At 33.6% G+C, this 17959-nt stretch overlaps 1 protein-coding gene across 1 annotated transcript; it reads right to left on the bottom strand.

The window, feature by feature from the left end:
- Window positions 1-11776: 11776 nt before the first annotated feature.
- LOC131070548 (polygalacturonase-like) lies at window positions 11777-14158 on the bottom strand. Its single transcript, XM_058006111.1, has 6 exons — window positions 13952-14158; window positions 13681-13809; window positions 13277-13435; window positions 12806-13013; window positions 12069-12150; window positions 11777-11894 (listed from the first exon to the last, which is right to left on the bottom strand). The coding sequence occupies exons 1-6, from the start codon at window positions 14156-14158 to the stop codon at window positions 11777-11779; spliced, it is 903 nt and encodes a 300-aa protein (XP_057862094.1).
- Between the last annotated feature and the right edge of the window lie 3801 nt (window positions 14159-17959).

Below are 17959 nucleotides of genomic sequence, written 5' to 3'. Positions count from 1 at the left end.
TAGAGATACAATTAATTACATTAAATAATGAGTGATTCGGTCATGTATTTGACAAATATTTATAAAGTTTGGGCGACATGGCCACCCTCAATCGGTACAATATATTCACCATTTTATAGGTCATCGACGTGAAATATTAGCCATTGGTGAATATTTGCCACTAAAGTAAACTCTAGTAAACACAAACCATTCGATTGTGGACTACGCAACTTTTCAACTAATATTTTAGCAATAAGACATTGAATGAGCAATTCCAACTTTTTGTACAATTGCTAAAGATACAAAAGATGAGACTTTGGCTAGCCAAATTGTAGACCCATGTGAACAACCTCTTTAGTAAGCCATCATTTGAGAAAAGATTTCTTTATGAGACAAACTTGTGTTGATTTCAACATAAATTATTAAACTATCCATAGAGAACTTGCAAGAAGAGAAAGACTTGATGATCCTCTTCAAAATAATACATGGGCTTCTGGTGGGAGGCTTCCACATATTAATAAGAAGTTGATTGATAATGTAAAGGAGGAAATTCAATAATTTTGGCACTCTAACTCTAGAGTATCACCCAATGTAAAATATGTTTTAAAGTTAAAACTGTCAATCAAGACCATACACCACATCCTAAACATTTCTTATAATCAAGCCAAATAATGTTGTACAAAAACATTTGTAAAACACATCCATCTTTACAAATCTCACAAAGGGATTTTGAATCTTTGAAGCTATTTTATTGTGTACATCTTAAGATTTATAGTACATGTTGTTACAAATATCATGAGATGTTTTCTATGTACCATGAACTATTATTCTATATTCATTCTACTTTGAATACTAAGGAAATATTGTAGGAGTATGGTGCAATGCAACTTCTAAGTTCATCGAGAGACTTGCTAGATCTATTTTTATGTCATAGAGATTATGGCTGGTTTTCTATAGAAATAATTGTTTAAATGAGAAGTGCTCACAATATGGTGGATTTTCAAAGTTTGTTTCATTTTTTCATGAGGGAAATGAATACGAATTTGGAAATAATATTGTTGAGAGAAAGAGAAACGAGATGGTCAAATATACTTTGAAGAGTGGGGGTAAAGGTTCTAGATGTGATTTGGTCTCTAGAGAAGTCATTGTTGCTGATTTTATTTCAGATTTTAAGGAAAATATTTTCTACAAGTATGCAAGGCATACCTATATGTGTCAGTGGTTGGATCATCAATTTAGGATGTGTAAGAACTCTTTCCCAATAGGCAGTATTATATTAGTGATTGATTTTGTATAAAACTGCACATTGCAACCACAAAATGATGTACAAGCTCAATACTACAATTACATTTAGATTGTTATTTTTCTCCATATAGCATATACACATGCCCCTAATAGTACAAAAGAGGATAGGAAGATAATTAGGGATTATCATTTTATGAGTGATGATAGATCTCACTCCTCTAAGTATGTGCAACATTGTTTCAAGAATTTTTTTGAGTTCTTGCAAGAAAAAGATATTGTAATGGACCAACATCTCATTTGTTAAGATAACTACATGGGTCAATTAAAGAATGCATGTATGTTTTATTAATTAAGTATAATGCATGCAAAGAGGTTGTACCTCATATTTGGAGTTTTTTTTAAGCTGGGCATGGGAAATGGGAGCACGATGGAGAAAGTGCATGTTTGAAGAGAGCTCTAGTTAAGAAACAATTGAGGATTTCATGTGCTAAATTCTCTTATACATGTTCTATTGTTGATTGGTGTAGTTTATAAATGTCACAAGAGGGACACTTAATTAAACACTATATAGATTACTTTGGTTGGTTAAGGAGGGCACAATAGGACACAAATTGGATTATCATAAAATCAAAGATGCATTCATTTCAAAGCTCGAATTTAAGTACACGGATCATTCAGACACAAGAATTGGCTTGTTTTTGTTAGAGTTGTATTCAATGTGATTGGGAAAGTGAGTGGGTGGATACATGGGGTCCACAATATCTAGCTCCTTTATCTCAAACAATATCTATTCCATATGATAACATGGAAAGTTTTGTTGAGTACAAATATCTTTCATATCTTCTAAAACTAGGACATTTTTTGCAGTTATTACTCTATGCAGGAATGAAGAGAGAGAAGACTACTGGTCGGTATAATGTGTATAGGGAAAGAAAAATATAAAACAGCGGATGATAGATGATTATGGGCCCATGTATCCTATAGGTTTAGTTGTTGTTGCAAGAACTTGGTTGCGAACATACATTATTAGAAAAAATAACATACCTTCATTTGAAGACTATGAGAGATACAAAACCATTCTCATGTACTCACACCTTGTTATAGAAACAAATGTTAAGTTGTTGAAGTATCTATTGGAATCAAGGAACACTGAGAGGGGGGGTGAATCAGTGTTTCACAAAGTTTAAATTTATTAATCCATTCATTCAACCACTTAATACATTGAGCCAAAAGAAAGATGTGAGAACACAAAGCAATCAACCACAAAACAATAACACAAATATTTTATATGTGGAAAACCCTATCAAGGTAAAAACCATGGTAGGGATGAGACCCATAAATGAGTATACTCAAATATAATTTTTTACAATGGAATGCACATGCATTCGGGCACACTACCTAGAGCTCACTGCTCAAACAAAGAATGACTGTAACCCTAGGAAGACTCACTATCTTACAAATCAATTACAATAGACAACTGAAGTGAATGAGCTAATAAGTAGCCTCTACAAATGCCTGATTATAGTTTCGATTAAGCACATTACACAAACTTTTCATATTGTGCCTTATACTACTCTATTTTGCTATTATGCTCTAATCCGGAGCATAGATCTGTCATCTGCACACGTGAAACTATGCACAATTGATCACCAACACATTTTTCATTTACCACACACACTAAAATGATAAAATACCTCACACACACACACACACACACACACACACATATATATGCAACAAGATTTTAGATCATCCATATTTCGGCTTCAAGACTACTTAGCATATGATAAAACGTATACATATTGTCGGCTAAATATAAATAAAAATACCAATGCGGACTAAAATAATTGTCCATGTGCTATCACAACCTTTGGAATAAACACCCGAACCATAAAAAATAATCACCAAAATCGATCCACATAATCTGGATAACAATTATCCCCACAATATTGTTGTACTACACTAATAGACTACGAAATGATATACCGGATCTTCTAACTTACACAAAAATTATCACCGAAGTTTAAAATCATGGAATAATGTACTATAGACACCTATCAAGCTTCCCATATCTCCGCAACACAAATTATTCAACTGAAATGAAATACCAATCCAGGTATTGTACTCTGCGAGATGCTCTATTCTAACTTGCCAAACTTAACCAAATCTTCACTCTAACTTCCAGTAAAATCAAATCACATACTTCGGTTGCCATCAATGTCAATGCTAGACAATTTGTGTAGTGTCTCTTGCCAACAACATCATGCAAAATCAAAGACAAAGGAATGATGGCCAATTAGTAGTGTTGATCATGAAGAAATATTGGATACTCTTAAGAAAACAAAATACCCTTCAAGCACACTTGACTAGCATGTCCAGCTCATACCTGTTAACTGTAAGGAATGGAAGGTACAATGCATTGTTAATACTAACATCCCCATGGTTCATTAAATTCTTTATATTTAGGTTCATTAATTTTTTTGGTTAATAAAATTATTCTTTTAATAGCTTGGAAATGTAGGGATATAAAAATCATGGACACGATTTAGTAGTGCACAGATTCAATAGTGTTGATCATGAAGAAATATTGGATACTCTTAAGCAAAGAGATGACCCTTTAGGCACACTTAACTACCATATCTAGCTCATACCAATTGACTATAAGAAATGGAATGTAAAATACATTATTAATACTAGCATCCCTATGGTTCATTAGGTTCATTATGCTTAGGTTCACTAATTTATTTGGTTAATAAAGTAACTCTTCTCATAGCTTGGGAATGCAGGGATTACAAAAAATCATGGACATACTTGATTCAACTACCAAATTGAAGAAATGAATTTGTTACAATGACAATGCATCAAACATTGGAGTTTATGTTACTTTCATTGTTAAATTATTATTACTGAGTATTCTTTCTTTAATACTGATATTTTGTATATTATTGTAATGTAGGTGTCTTTGAGAGTATCAATGATTGGATCTATGTGTTAGGGAGCACAAATATCATAATCAAATGTATTAGCTAAGTATCTAGGATTTCTTGATAGCATTGATGTGGTTGGATTGTTAATAGCATTAATATATGTTTACCTGATGACATTGATGAAGTAGTAGTGATGATATATGATATACAATGTATTTGTACATGATGACATTGATGTAGTTGTATTGATAATATAAAATGTATTTGTACATGATGACATTGATGTTGTTGTATTGATGATATATGATGTATTCATAGTGATGATATACAATGTATTTAGAGGCCAAATTTTGTACATGTAAATGAAATTTTGTGAAAAACATGTATGATTATGCTTGATCATGATCGTCACCTCTATGTGTAATGATGATTATGATTATGTTAAACATAATATAGTTGTCATTATAGATAATATAGTTTTTTGTACTGATGGTTCAAGCCCACATTGAACAAAACAAGAATTAGGCTCTGTTGCAACTTTTAATTGAATGCCTTTGATGTTTTTTGCATCAACAAAAAAATCACTACCCTAGGAAAACCACTTTGAATCTTGAAAATATGAGATGGGTTATTGTAGAGGGGTCTCAAGTGGCCTTGTAGGTTTATAAATATCATTCCCAAGTGTCATAGATTTTGAGAAATATTTGGTCAAAATTCGACAATTTTTTGCACTTAAGGCACTTGAGGGACAACGTTGCTAGGGAATGGCATTGAGCATTTGGGCAAGTTGGGAAAAAAACAAGAGTATTCCTAAGGCTAAACTACGTAACAAAACATATTTTTACTGACGGTTTGTGCCCAGAATGAACAGGACAAGAATTAGGCTCCACTACAACTTTTCATTGAATGCCTTTGATGATTTTTGTGTCAACAAAATAATTGTTGGCCTAAGAAAACTACTTTGAATATTGAAAATCTGAGATAGATTATTATAGAGGGTTCTCACATGACCCTATATATTTAGACATATCATTCACAAGTGTCGTAGATTCTAAGAAATATCTTGTCAAAGTTTGACAATTTTTTGCACTTAGGGCACTTGACGGACAGTGTTGCTAGGGTATGGTACTAAGCGTTCAAGCGAGTTGGGAGACAAAATAGGAGTATTCTTATGGTAAAACCACCTAATTAGACATTTTGAAATTTATGGTTTTCAGCCATGATGAATCAAACAATAATGAGGCCTTGTTGCAACTTTTCATTGAATGCCTTTGATTATTTTTGCGTTAACAAAAAAAATTGTTGCCTTAGGAAAATAACTCTGAATCTTGAAAATCCAAGAAAGGTTATTGTAGAGGGGTCTCATGTGACCTCATAGGTTTAGAAGGATCATTCATAAGTTCCATTTAGATTCTGATAAATAACCTATCAAAGTTTGACAAGTGTTTACACTTAGGGCACTTGAGGGACAACATTGCTAAGGTATGGCGCTGAGCGTTCGATCGAGTTGGAAGAAAAAATAAGAGTATTCCTAGGGTAAAACTACCTAACCATACATTTTGGCATTGAAGGTTTTCACCTACAATGAGAAGAATGAGAATTTAGCTTCATTGTAACTTTACATTGAATGTCTTATGATTTTTGCATCAACAAAAAAATTGTTGCCCTAGGAAAACTATTTTGAATCTTAAAAATATGAGATAGGTTATTGTAGAGGGACCTCATGTGACCATGTAAGTTTAGACAAATAATTCACAAGTTCCATAGATTCCAAGAAACTTCCTATCAAAGTTTGACAATTTTTTGTACTTAGGGCACTCGAGGGACAACCCTGCTAGGGTATGGTATTGAGCATTTGACTGAGATTAGAGGAAAAACAAGAGTATGCCTAGGGTAAAGCTACCTAACTGGACATGTTGGCACCAATTAATCATTTCCACGATGAATAAAATGAGAATTAGGCTCCATTGCAACTTTTCATTGAATGTCTTTGATGATTTTTGTGTCAACTAAAAAATGTTGCCATAGGAAAAATACTTTGAATCTTGAAAATATGAGATAGGTTATTGTAGAGAGACCTCACATGACTGTGTAGGTTCAGACAGATCACTCACAAGTGCCATAGATTTTGAAATGTATCCTATCAAATTTTGATAACTTTTTGCACTCAAGGGACAGCATTGCTAAGGTATGGCACTGTGTTCGACCGAGTTGGGGAAAAAATAGGAGTATCCCTAAGGTAAAACTATCTAACCTAATGTGCTTGGACTGATGGTTTGTGCCTACAATGACTTTTTAAATTTTGTAATTACTTGTCCTCTATCATTACTAAGCATAATTAACCATACTTATTACATCCACATAAACAATGAAACTTTTTGGCTCAAATATGTCGAAGTGCATAGGAGGTAGAATATGAAATCAAATCCAATTTTCTTTACTTGTCATTTCTCATCACTAAGAACCCATGTTATTATTAATAATAGTACTAATATGGTCATTAAATTTGGTGAAGTTGCTTTAGGAAACCAAATTTAACACTTGAGATTTAGATGAAAAATTTATATCGAATCTCAAGATTATATAAATAACATGCTAATGTTAATTATTTAACCATTTTTCATTATTACATTCAAGATTAAAGTTTCATAGAATGAATACATGCACATGAGGAACAAATTGTATTGAATCTTGAATTGTCGAATAATTATAAGTGTATGTCCATATACAAAAATGGCGTAAATGCTAAATCAAATAAAATGTATGTCCATATACAAAATATACATGCCAAATAGCCTTTTTTGTATCCCAAAATGTCTCTATTACATCCTAATATACTAATGGATCATCAAAATTGATCCTATCCGAAGCAATCTTTAGCTCTAAAGGATCATACACAAGAAAATTCAAATGATGTATTTGAGATTAGTTATATTATATAATTTACACTAAAAAAATTAACATCAAAATCAATATACATTGAACTATAATTGAACTCTAAAATTGAATTCTTGATTACCTCAAGTCTACGTCTTCACTTAGGATGGTCAAGAGTCCTAGGATATGCCTATAGTAGAGAAGGGATGTTATCAAGATTTTCTTAGGCAACCAATATATGTTCATAAATATAAAATTGATACAAGTTACTATTTATTTACCGATGATAGGAACATATTTACTAAATATAAAATAAAATAATTACATACCTAAGGCATCTCTTCTGCTTCTTCTTCAAGTATTATGGAAGTAGTCAACAAGGATGTGAAACCAACAATTCCCTATACATAAAAATAAGTATGTGAAACTATCAATCTATGTAGACATGTATAATCGTTATAAGTTCTTTAAACTCTTAAGTCAATCAAATTTGTGTTCAATTACCTTTCTCTTTTCTTTCATTGTGCTTCCAGTGTCTACATTGTGTGGCACCTCACTCACATTAGGTGTGTCCTACATGAGGAAAATAAGATAAACATGTAACTTAATATATATATTTTAATTAATGACAATTTAAATGACAAGAATGTATACAATAAAAAATGTAGACGACTAAGTGCAAAAATATATACCATGTAGATGTGAAGGCCAAATGAAATGACCTAGAGGGTGATGTCTTGGACCTATGATATCTCCTACTCAAACATCAACTGTTAAATAGATCATGTATATAAATATTAGTACTTAATACTATGTCTTATAATAATTCATTTAAAATAAAATGTACTATGAAATTACAAGTTAAGTCTAACCACTATATCGTCGATGTATGATGAAGATACCTCCTCATCTCTAGCATGTGAGGACTCCCCAAGGTGTGCTCTAATCCTTGTCATCTCATCTATTGTACCAGCCATATCATGGACTTTGTAATTAGATGTGTCAATCGGATGATCAACATATTTTCCAAGAGGACCTAAGCATATGTGATTTCACATAGTAAAAATATGTGATGCATGTCAGTACCACCTGATCCACCACTAGCATAAAGGTCATGTGGCTAAGCTAGTGTCGTGGCCTGAGAAACCAAAAAGCCACTCAAAGAGTAAATAGTCGATATATTTTGTGACGCTACCTCTACAATAATATCTAAATGTTGTACTGGAGGTGGGAGAGAAATGCAAGGAGGGGGAACATATGGACTATGTACTACTCGAACTGTCCCAGGTCTATCTTGGCGTATAGCTCCTCCCACACACTGGAAATATCTAACGTCAAAGCTGTTGATATGCTTGCCTAAAAAAACTTGGCATATAATTTCTTATAGTAGTAAAATGGCACATCGATATTGTTGTTTGTTGGTCTATCAAAAACCATCCACCAGTGATCCCACAATTCATCTTGCATAGCATCATTTTGATAGCATTTAATGGAAGGTTTTGGTTTTTTAACATCTATAGGTTGTCTAGTGCCAGGATTAACAAATAGGGTGGCTATTTTGACTTTTGGTATTTTGAGATTCTTCACCTTGTCATAGGACAAGCCATTCACTTACCGTTCCCTCATGGCCTCTCACCATAAAAGAATGACATTGTGCTTAGAGGTGACATTTTTCACATTGGAGATTATTGACTTTAATGCGGCTAACATTAGGAATAAATGAGGGGTTTTACTATAGACATTAGCAATGCCCCTCAACTGATCCAAATTTTGACCAATTAATTCATAAATTGAGGGGGGGTTGGTAGCAGAGGGTTTCGTGGTTGTAATGGTTGTGGATTCTAATTGTTCTCAACCATTTTACCTGATTGAAGTTGAAAATTTATATTTAATTATAAAATTTTTAACAACATGGTGTATTTCAAATAAAAACCTAATTTATAACTAAAAAATCGAAAAACAAATAAAAAAAGGCAAATGAATGATAATTTATATCGAATATTGACTTTTTTCGAATATCAGATCCACTAAACTCCAAACCCAGGGGTAAAAATGACCCACGGACAAATTTGGTATTTTGAGATTCTTCACCTTGTCATAGGACAAGCCATTCACTTACCATTCCCTCATGGCCTCTCACCATAAAAGAATGACATTGTGCTTAGAGGTGACATTTTTCACATTGGAGATTATTGACTTTAATGTGGCTAACATTAGGAATAAATGAGGGGTTATACTATAGACATTAGCAATGCCCCTCAACTGATCCAAATTTTCACCAATTAATTCATAAATTGAGGGGGGGTTGGTAGCAGAGGGTTTTGTGGTTGTGATGGTTGTGGATTCTAATTGTTCTCAACCATTTTACCTGATTGAAGTTGAAAATTTATATTTAATTATAAAATTTTAAACAACATGGTGTATTTCAAATAAAAACCTAATTTATAACTAAAACATCGAAAAACAAATAAAAAAAGGCAAATGAATGATAATTTATATCGAATATTGACTTTTTCCGAATATCAGATCCACTAAACTCCAAACCTGAGGGTAAAAATGACCCACGGACAAAAATAGTCTGGTTATATAAAATACGCACAGGTATCAAATATCCGATAATATCGGATATCTCATATTATCGAACATCCAATTATATATAATATATATCATATATTATATAATCTATATGATTGATATTATAGGATATCGGATATTAGTCGGTATCAAATATCCGATAATATCGGATATCTCATATTATATAATATCTCATATTATCGAACATCCAATTATATATAATATATATCATATATTATATAATCTATATGATTGATATTATAGGATATCGGATATTAGTCAGATATCCATGCTTTGGCTTTTGCCATGGTTACATGTACTAACATCCAAGCCAACTAAAATGTCAACACAGTTTTTTTCATCACTTTTTGATCCCTCACAATCCTACGCATACCCTTTAATAGAAATGATATATATATATATATTCATATATTTGTTTGACACTAATACAAAATTAATTGCATTCAGCACAGTTAAAACTCTCTCTTTTTAACATACAACACAAAGGGTCCCTTATTCTCTGGACATTTCTACTCCTATTCCTACAACAAAACTTGTTGTCTACCATGTTTTTAGACACTTCTGCATGTTTCCAGCAAAAGAAGGAAAAAAAAAATTAATTTCATTTAATTCGGATTACTTTGTCCACCATATATATATCCTAAAAAGATTACAATCATAAAAGTTTTATTAAGTAGTGTCATATTTGATCATATTTGATTTGAAAATGGAAGGATGATGGGATGTAGGAAGATGCAGAATTAAATGCTTACATAGAACAAAGACATGGGAAGGATAGAAGACAGCGAGAGTTGGAGAAAAGATATGAAGGGAAGTAATGTTGGTAGTTGGATTAATTCTAATAGTAATATTGTATCATAATTGATGATGTGGTTTTGAAATTTTAGTTATAAGCAAGTGACTTGTCAAGTAAGTTACAATAAAAAAATGTTTGTAATTTGTTATTTTCATATAAGAATTTGAAAAAATGTAAAATTAGAGTGCTCAACCACTTGGTCCTCTCTCTTTGAATGTTTGGAAAGTTAAAATATGTTTTTCATTTACAACATAAACTTATTTATTTTTCAAATTAAGATTTACCATGAAAATGAGTGAACTTGAAAATCAACATTTAATAAAAATACTGGGGGGCCTCTCTGTTTCCATTTTCTTTTTAAGACAAATGACAAAATAATTTATTAATACAAATAGATTATGCCTTGAGAAATACATATTTAACTATCAATAGAGTCTCAAACTTCATAATTATTATCAACTGTTTCATTAAGTTTAAAAGAGAGTTTGAAAGGCCCAGACTTTTGTACAAAAGAAAGATTTAAAGAAAAAGAAAAAACAACCAATAGAAATAACAGGATACCTATTCACCAACACTAAGTCAGGGCCGAAATGTTCCAGCGATTTTAACTATCCTAATCAACTGTTAGAAGCTTTTATGTACTAATTTATTTTCTATAGACAGAAGTTACTCTACTATAGACAGCTTCACAGTTATGGTATTATCAACTGCTGTTGTTATCCTAACAGCCTAACTGACTAGCACTTCCAACGGTTTGAATCTGTGCATTTTGAGAATTACAAGAGGCTTTCGACCCCGAGTCTGTAATGCGTCTCAAATCTATATCTTCCAATGTTATATCTGTGCAAGATCCGCTTTGGCTGCACGCAAATGTGATTCCATCTTTTGTCGCTGATGTACCCCTGATATTATTGTATTGTACATTACTAATTTTCACAGCAGAACCCTACATCAAAGGAAAGGGTGAACTCCGAATCAGATCTCAGTTATATTGAAAGCAGAAAACTGCGTTTAATTAAGCATTTAGATCAGATGTCTACCTGAGTTTTGCAACCAGACCCAGTGTCACCTGTGTCACAATAGAGTTGGTTAATTATTATGGGGTTGCTCACTTGTTCCATCTGGACATTCTCATATGTTATATCACGTGCCATGCCAGCACCCCCCTGTTATATTATAAAGAGTTTGTCAATGAGCATTTGAAATAGTGCAACCTGTTGAAAATAAAAATAAATACCGTGCTTTTGTACTTCTGCTTTGTCGCAATTCTATATTTCATCTATCTTCACCATACAGGATTTTTTATTTTTATTTTATTATAAAATAGCATTGTTTTAATTTAAGTTTATTGAAATAATCATAATACCGGCCATGTCTTGATTCTTAATCCATTCGTTGTTGATGTCAACTTGCACCCCTCCACGTGAACCGAATGGACATCTGCTTCAGTGTTTCCTCTTCCAAGACTTCCAATACTGCACAACGATACAATTAATATAAAGAATTTCTAAAACTATTTGACTGTTAAGAGATTTGTATTTATTATACCCAGAAACGTAACACTACAACTAAATCCATTCATTTTTTTAAAATTTGATATCTCTAAACGTAATCTAAGAGATTTGTATTTATGTATAGCATTAAATCACCTTATTCCATGGCCTGGCCCGCATGTGATACCACTAACCGTGATATCTGAAGACCCATCACCTATCCCCACGCAGTCATCTCCTGCAATGATCGCACTTCCATATAACCATAGATTCTATCTATACACATACGTTATATCTCTATTCACAAATACTCACTGCTATGTAATATTATACTTAAGAATGGAAAAAATGTCTCGTGTAATGTTGAGGATAGTGTTTGATTTCAAAACAGTTTTCAAAATTTCAGTTTTCATTAAATATAAAAATTTCATATTATAATAGAAGAGTCATCACTTAGAATTCTAATATTAGATATGATTTTGGAGAGTTGAATATAGATCTTCATCTTGAAAATCTTTTGAAAATCTTATGATCTTTGTTATCAGATCTCACATTATAATTATCATTAGAAAATTTTTGAATTGTATCATATATTTATTTTTTCCATCAATCTTTGAGATAATAATCAGTGACAAGAATTGATAGATCATCAAGTGCAATTTGAAAGATTGAATAAATTAGAATAAGCAAGAGAATTGATATATCATGGAGGGTAAGATTGTATAGATAATAATAAGCAATGAAAATTGATAGATCATGAAATGTAATTAATCAAAAAGTAAAAAATTTGTATGATCTAATAAAAAAATATTCCAAACAATTCACCTTTAGAAATGGAAAATAATTTCTTAAGAAACAAATCTAAATAATAATATTTAATACCATTTTTATACCTGTACCAATTGTGGAATCTCTTATGACAACGTTTGTGGTGTGGCTTGTATCAATTCCATCAGTGTTTGGGCTATCTCCCGGTGCCTGAATCGTAACACCCTCGACTAGAACACCGTCACAACCTGTGATTGTGACTTGAAATCTAGGACTGTTGGTCACAGTTAATCCACTGAGTGTTAGCCCTTTCACATCATTGAATGCAACGGCCTGTAGAAAAATCAAGTAGTATAATATTTATCAATATTCTATATTGGTATTGGTATAGTACTGTGATGGTTGTCAAGTTGTGGTGTTGTTGTCATTGTCATCAAAATCAAATTTCATTGTAATGTTATTGTTCAATGTTTACATTTCTATCATTTGTAAATTCACCTATTCATAACTCTAATAAAAAATATTTACCCATTTCCAAAAAAATGAAAATTATTATATATAAAAAGTTACAAATAGCAGTGTAAATCGGTACTCACCGTTGGTCTATCATCGTAGTTTCCCCACCAACTACTTCCTTTTCCATCAATAGTGCCCTTCCCTGTAACAGTAAATGTTTGAAGATGCTGGAATAGCAACAACGCATATTTGTTCTTCCAGCTGTTGGGATCTTCTGGTGGGACAATCGTTCCATCTACCTGGGAAAATTTAAAAAAAACAAAAATTTCGATTGAGTTATTACCCTATTTTCTAATCTGTCAACAAATTTACAGAATGAGGATCAAACATAGAATTAATTGAAGTACCTGAACTTTCAAGGAGGCTTACTATTGTTACTAAAAATTCAATTGGTATAGAATTATACAACACTTTTGACAAGATGTAGGTCAAATATTAGATTCATTGTTCCTGAATCCATTAGGGTTACATCGAAATTTTAGACCTGAAAAGTGAAGCCAGGCTGACAGGGTCCCTGGAAATTTAGATTGTTCACCAGAAAGGTCTTGCCACCTGGTACAAGCAAAGTTCCGGAGGATGCTTTACAAGCATCATTCCATGCACTGGTAAACGCCTGAGAAACATTAGAATATTAATGAGGTGTAAGCTTTTGGATTCCATATTAAGAAACCAAAACTGGCTTTTTGATACTGAAGATAAAATCAGTTAAAAGTGGCTGCAAATAGTAGGAACAAAAGAATAAATGATAAGAAAACCTCAGTATCATCGTGGGCTCCATCACCCACTGCACCATAATTTTCTACGTTAAAGGCTCCTCCATTACTAGCAGTTGTAGAAACCCTAAGATATCTGTTGCTTGCTGTGATTAACTGGGCTTCGACTCCCATGATGATCAAATGTAAGGCCAACAAGACCAAATTCTTCACACGATGATTTTGGCCAAATCGAGCCATTGATCTCATTAAAATTGCAGCCTAACTGATAATATAGTCAAATGTGAGTTTGAGAAAGAATGCTAAGACATGAGTGAAGAAGATGACTCTGCGTTTAATAAGCCTTGTTTATGCTATATTAAGGCTTATTGTGATTACTGTAAGTGGCGAGTTGCAAGGAAACGGATAATACAAGAATTTCAGGATAATATTTTGTGTGCTAATCTCAACATGGGGAGAGCGTAGATGAAGGGTGTTCTTTGGAGGACCACACTGAAAGGCTAATAATAACAAGCACTGGCTGGAATTGGAGCGTTAATAAGAATAAAATTAACAAGGGCTACCGGAATTGATGTGTTAACTATTTTCGTATGAATCACATTCCAATAAGATCACCACCAAACTGTTACTTCCCTAGGCATTTAGCTCTTATTGAGTTTGATGAAGTAAGAAATTTACGAAGTTTAATGTGTAATAGGTTCATTCCCTCAAGGGATAAGAAACTAATGTGCTGATCAGAAGAAAATTTGAAATATTTTTATATATTTTTTAGTTTTTCTATATGTTAGAAATTGTTAATTTTGAAGGTCTTCGGGGCATTTTCAGTCTTTGAAAGTTTGGCCTGTCCTTTAGAACATTGCTGTAGGAATGTTCTTGTAGGACTTCGCTCCTAACTCTTGGAGACCTTTCCAACAAGTTAAACAGCCTGTAATTTCGAGTCCCGAGCAAAAAGTTATGCTTAGTTAAAGTTAGGATAAAATTTCATATAGTTTTTTGAAATTTTCATAGTTTTTAGATTTTATTATGTAATAAACAAATGTGACTGTTGGGCTTCGATTCTCAAGGGGTTTTTGGTGACCCTTGGAATCTCATGAACTACTATATGTTGGATTTTCGAATGGAATAGATTACTTTTTGGCTTGCTTCAATTCTGTGTTAGCTTGTTCATCCACAATGTCGCAGGTTCTCACTTAGGTGTAATCCATAATTCGGATCATGTGAATGGACAACCACACCCCACTAATTTAGTGAGTTTCATGTGTAATAACTTCATTTCTTCTAAGGGATAAGAAACTAATGTGCATAGACAACCACACCTCACTAATCAACATCTTCAAATTCATTAATACAAATATCAAATTAATTATGGCTATAAGTCTTTTCAAAAACCTAAATAATTCTAAGCAATCATAGCCTATAACTATAGACATCAATTCCTCCTATGAATAATGGAGGGAACAGCGGAAGGAACAACGTTTGCAGGGGGAAATTTGAATTTGAGAAATGGAGGGAACAACGATGCTGGTTCCTCTATGTCTGACTCCACTGTAGCTCAAGGAAAAACATCTGATGATGAGGATGGAAGACAGGATGGTGACCCACGAACACGGGACCCTCCTCCCAATCCCGAAAACTTAAAAAATTTGCAAGATTCAAGCCCCGAGGTAGTGCAAATTGACTCAGGAAATACCAAGGAGGGGCGAATACCTAAACCATGGAATAGTCTCTTCGCTAGACAAGCATCTGGTAAACCGACTGGTAAATCATCTTTCCCCTTTGTGAAGGATATATCAGACAATAGAATAGGTAGACTTGCGATTGAGATTCCTGATTTGGTTATTGACCATAGTATCTCTTTAATGACTCTTTCTCTGGTGGGGAAATTTGTTGGACCCCGACCTAATATTGAGGATGTTAGATCCTTTGTTAAGAGAAAATGGAGAATGAAAGGACAGGTTGAAGTCTCTGCCCTGCCTAGAGGTTTTTTTCTATTTTCCTTTTCATGTGGAGAAGATCTGGAAGCGGTTCTAAGTGGGGGTCCCTGGATGTTTGGTAAATAATCTCTTTCTATTAGAAAATGGACCCCTAATATGGAACTAAATGACTCTTTTTTTGAATCTGCTCTGGTGTGGGTTAGGTTGCCTGGGCTACCAATGGAATACTGGGTGGAGGATGTTTTTCAGGAATTGCTAACTCCTTTGGGGAGCTTATTACGATAGACCCAATGATTGCAACTCGCAAGAGATTGGTGTATGCAGGCATCTGCATCAACATATCCTAGAATATGGATCTCCCAAGTACTATTGACATAAACTCCAAACTTGGGTTATGGGAACAAGCCATAGAATTTGAATCTCTCCCTTTTGTGTGTTTCTCTTGCAAAAAAGAAGGTCACTGGGCTAAGGCTTGCCCCAGCAACACTAAAAGACCTATGGTTATAGAAAAAAATATTCACAAACCGGTTTGGAAAGAAAAAAATAACAACAAAGATTGCAGCAAGTTAGAAGAAAAAAGTGAAAATCTGGTACACAAACTAGAACATCAGAAAGTTGACTCCATTGACCCTCCTAAAGACCCCCCCCTGAAGGGGAACAAGAAGAATGAAACCAAGGAGTTTGAGATCAAGATAGGCAATACCTTTGAGGCCCTTCAATCACAGGAGAAGGAGAATGAAATCAGCGCAAAGACACTTGAAGATGGTGAGATTGAGGATATCACTGACTTTCATCATGAGGAGCTACATGAACCCATATCAAAGAAAGAAGAACCCTATTTAGGGGAAGAATCTCAAGAACAGGAATTAGAAATGGGAAGGAGTAATAAGTTTGGGTCGCCACAAGAAAACTTAAATGCTTTATTCCAGAACATAGAAGTGAAAATGACCACTTCATCCCAGAAAAGAGAAGACCTATGGAGCAACATGCAAGATGAATCTAGAGCAGAACCACAAGAAGAAAACACAATAGGAAATGGAAAGAAAATTAAGACCAAGAAGGCAGGAGGTCCTAATGGAGTAAAAACCAGAACCAGATCTAAGGCCGATTTTGGGGCCTCAAGATCCCCACCGGGACGCAAAACTATGAAATGGCATAGGGACCAAGAGAGTAAGCAAAACATAGCTGATGGAAGGCAGCGAACTATCAAGGAGTCCTACCCCCAAGCTTCCAAATGAAAGTAATATCATGGAACATAAAAGGCCTAAATGGTCTCAATAAACAAGATATATTAAGGAACCTTATTCGAGATCAAAATCCGAATATTATCCTGGTTCAAGAAACCAAAATGAGTAAAGAGAAAGTGGAGAAACTAAAGTTTTTTAAAAATGGAGGGGTCTATGGCAGTAGCTCGAATGGAGCCTCAAGAGGGGTTGCTATATTCTGGAATATAAGCACAACCTCTGGAGATATGATAGATGTGGATGGCAATATTTTATCCCTAAAAGCTAAAAGCATCTTTGATGGTAAGGAATTTGTTATCACTAATATCTATGCCCCTAACTCCAAATCTTCTAGAAGTAAATTCTGGAATAGAGTTCAGCATAAAAGGAAAAATTTCTCTATGCACAACTGGGTTGTGATGGGAGATTTCAATACTCCTTTGCAAGATATAGAAAAATTTGGAGGTAGTCAAGCTCAACCAGATAGCAGATCTGACCTGATGGACTTTATTAATGACAATGCTCTCATTGATTTGGATCTCAACGGGGCTTCCTACACTTGGTCTAATCGAAGAGATGGTGATGATCTCATCCAAGTAAGACTTGATAGATCCCTTATCTCTAACGATTGGATTCTTTCTCATAGTTGTTCCCTTTTTGTTACTAATAGAATTGGGTCAGATCATTATCCCATTTCCTTTGTTGCTGAGAACTCTAAGAATAATCAGAGATTCCCTTTTCATTTTGAAAAGATGGGGATCTCCCACCCCAATCTTGAAAATTCCATTGTTGAATGGTGGAATCTTGATGTTAATGGAACTACCATGTATAAAGTTGCCAAAAAACTTAAATATGTCAAAACCAATATTAAGACCTGGAACAAGAAGGTCTTT

Source organism: Cryptomeria japonica, chromosome 2, assembly GCF_030272615.1.
Source record: "Cryptomeria japonica chromosome 2, Sugi_1.0, whole genome shotgun sequence".
Classification (NCBI taxonomy): domain Eukaryota; kingdom Viridiplantae; phylum Streptophyta; class Pinopsida; order Cupressales; family Cupressaceae; genus Cryptomeria; species Cryptomeria japonica.
Note: the sequence above shows the minus strand (reverse complement) of the source record. Positions and strands in the feature narration are given on the sequence as shown.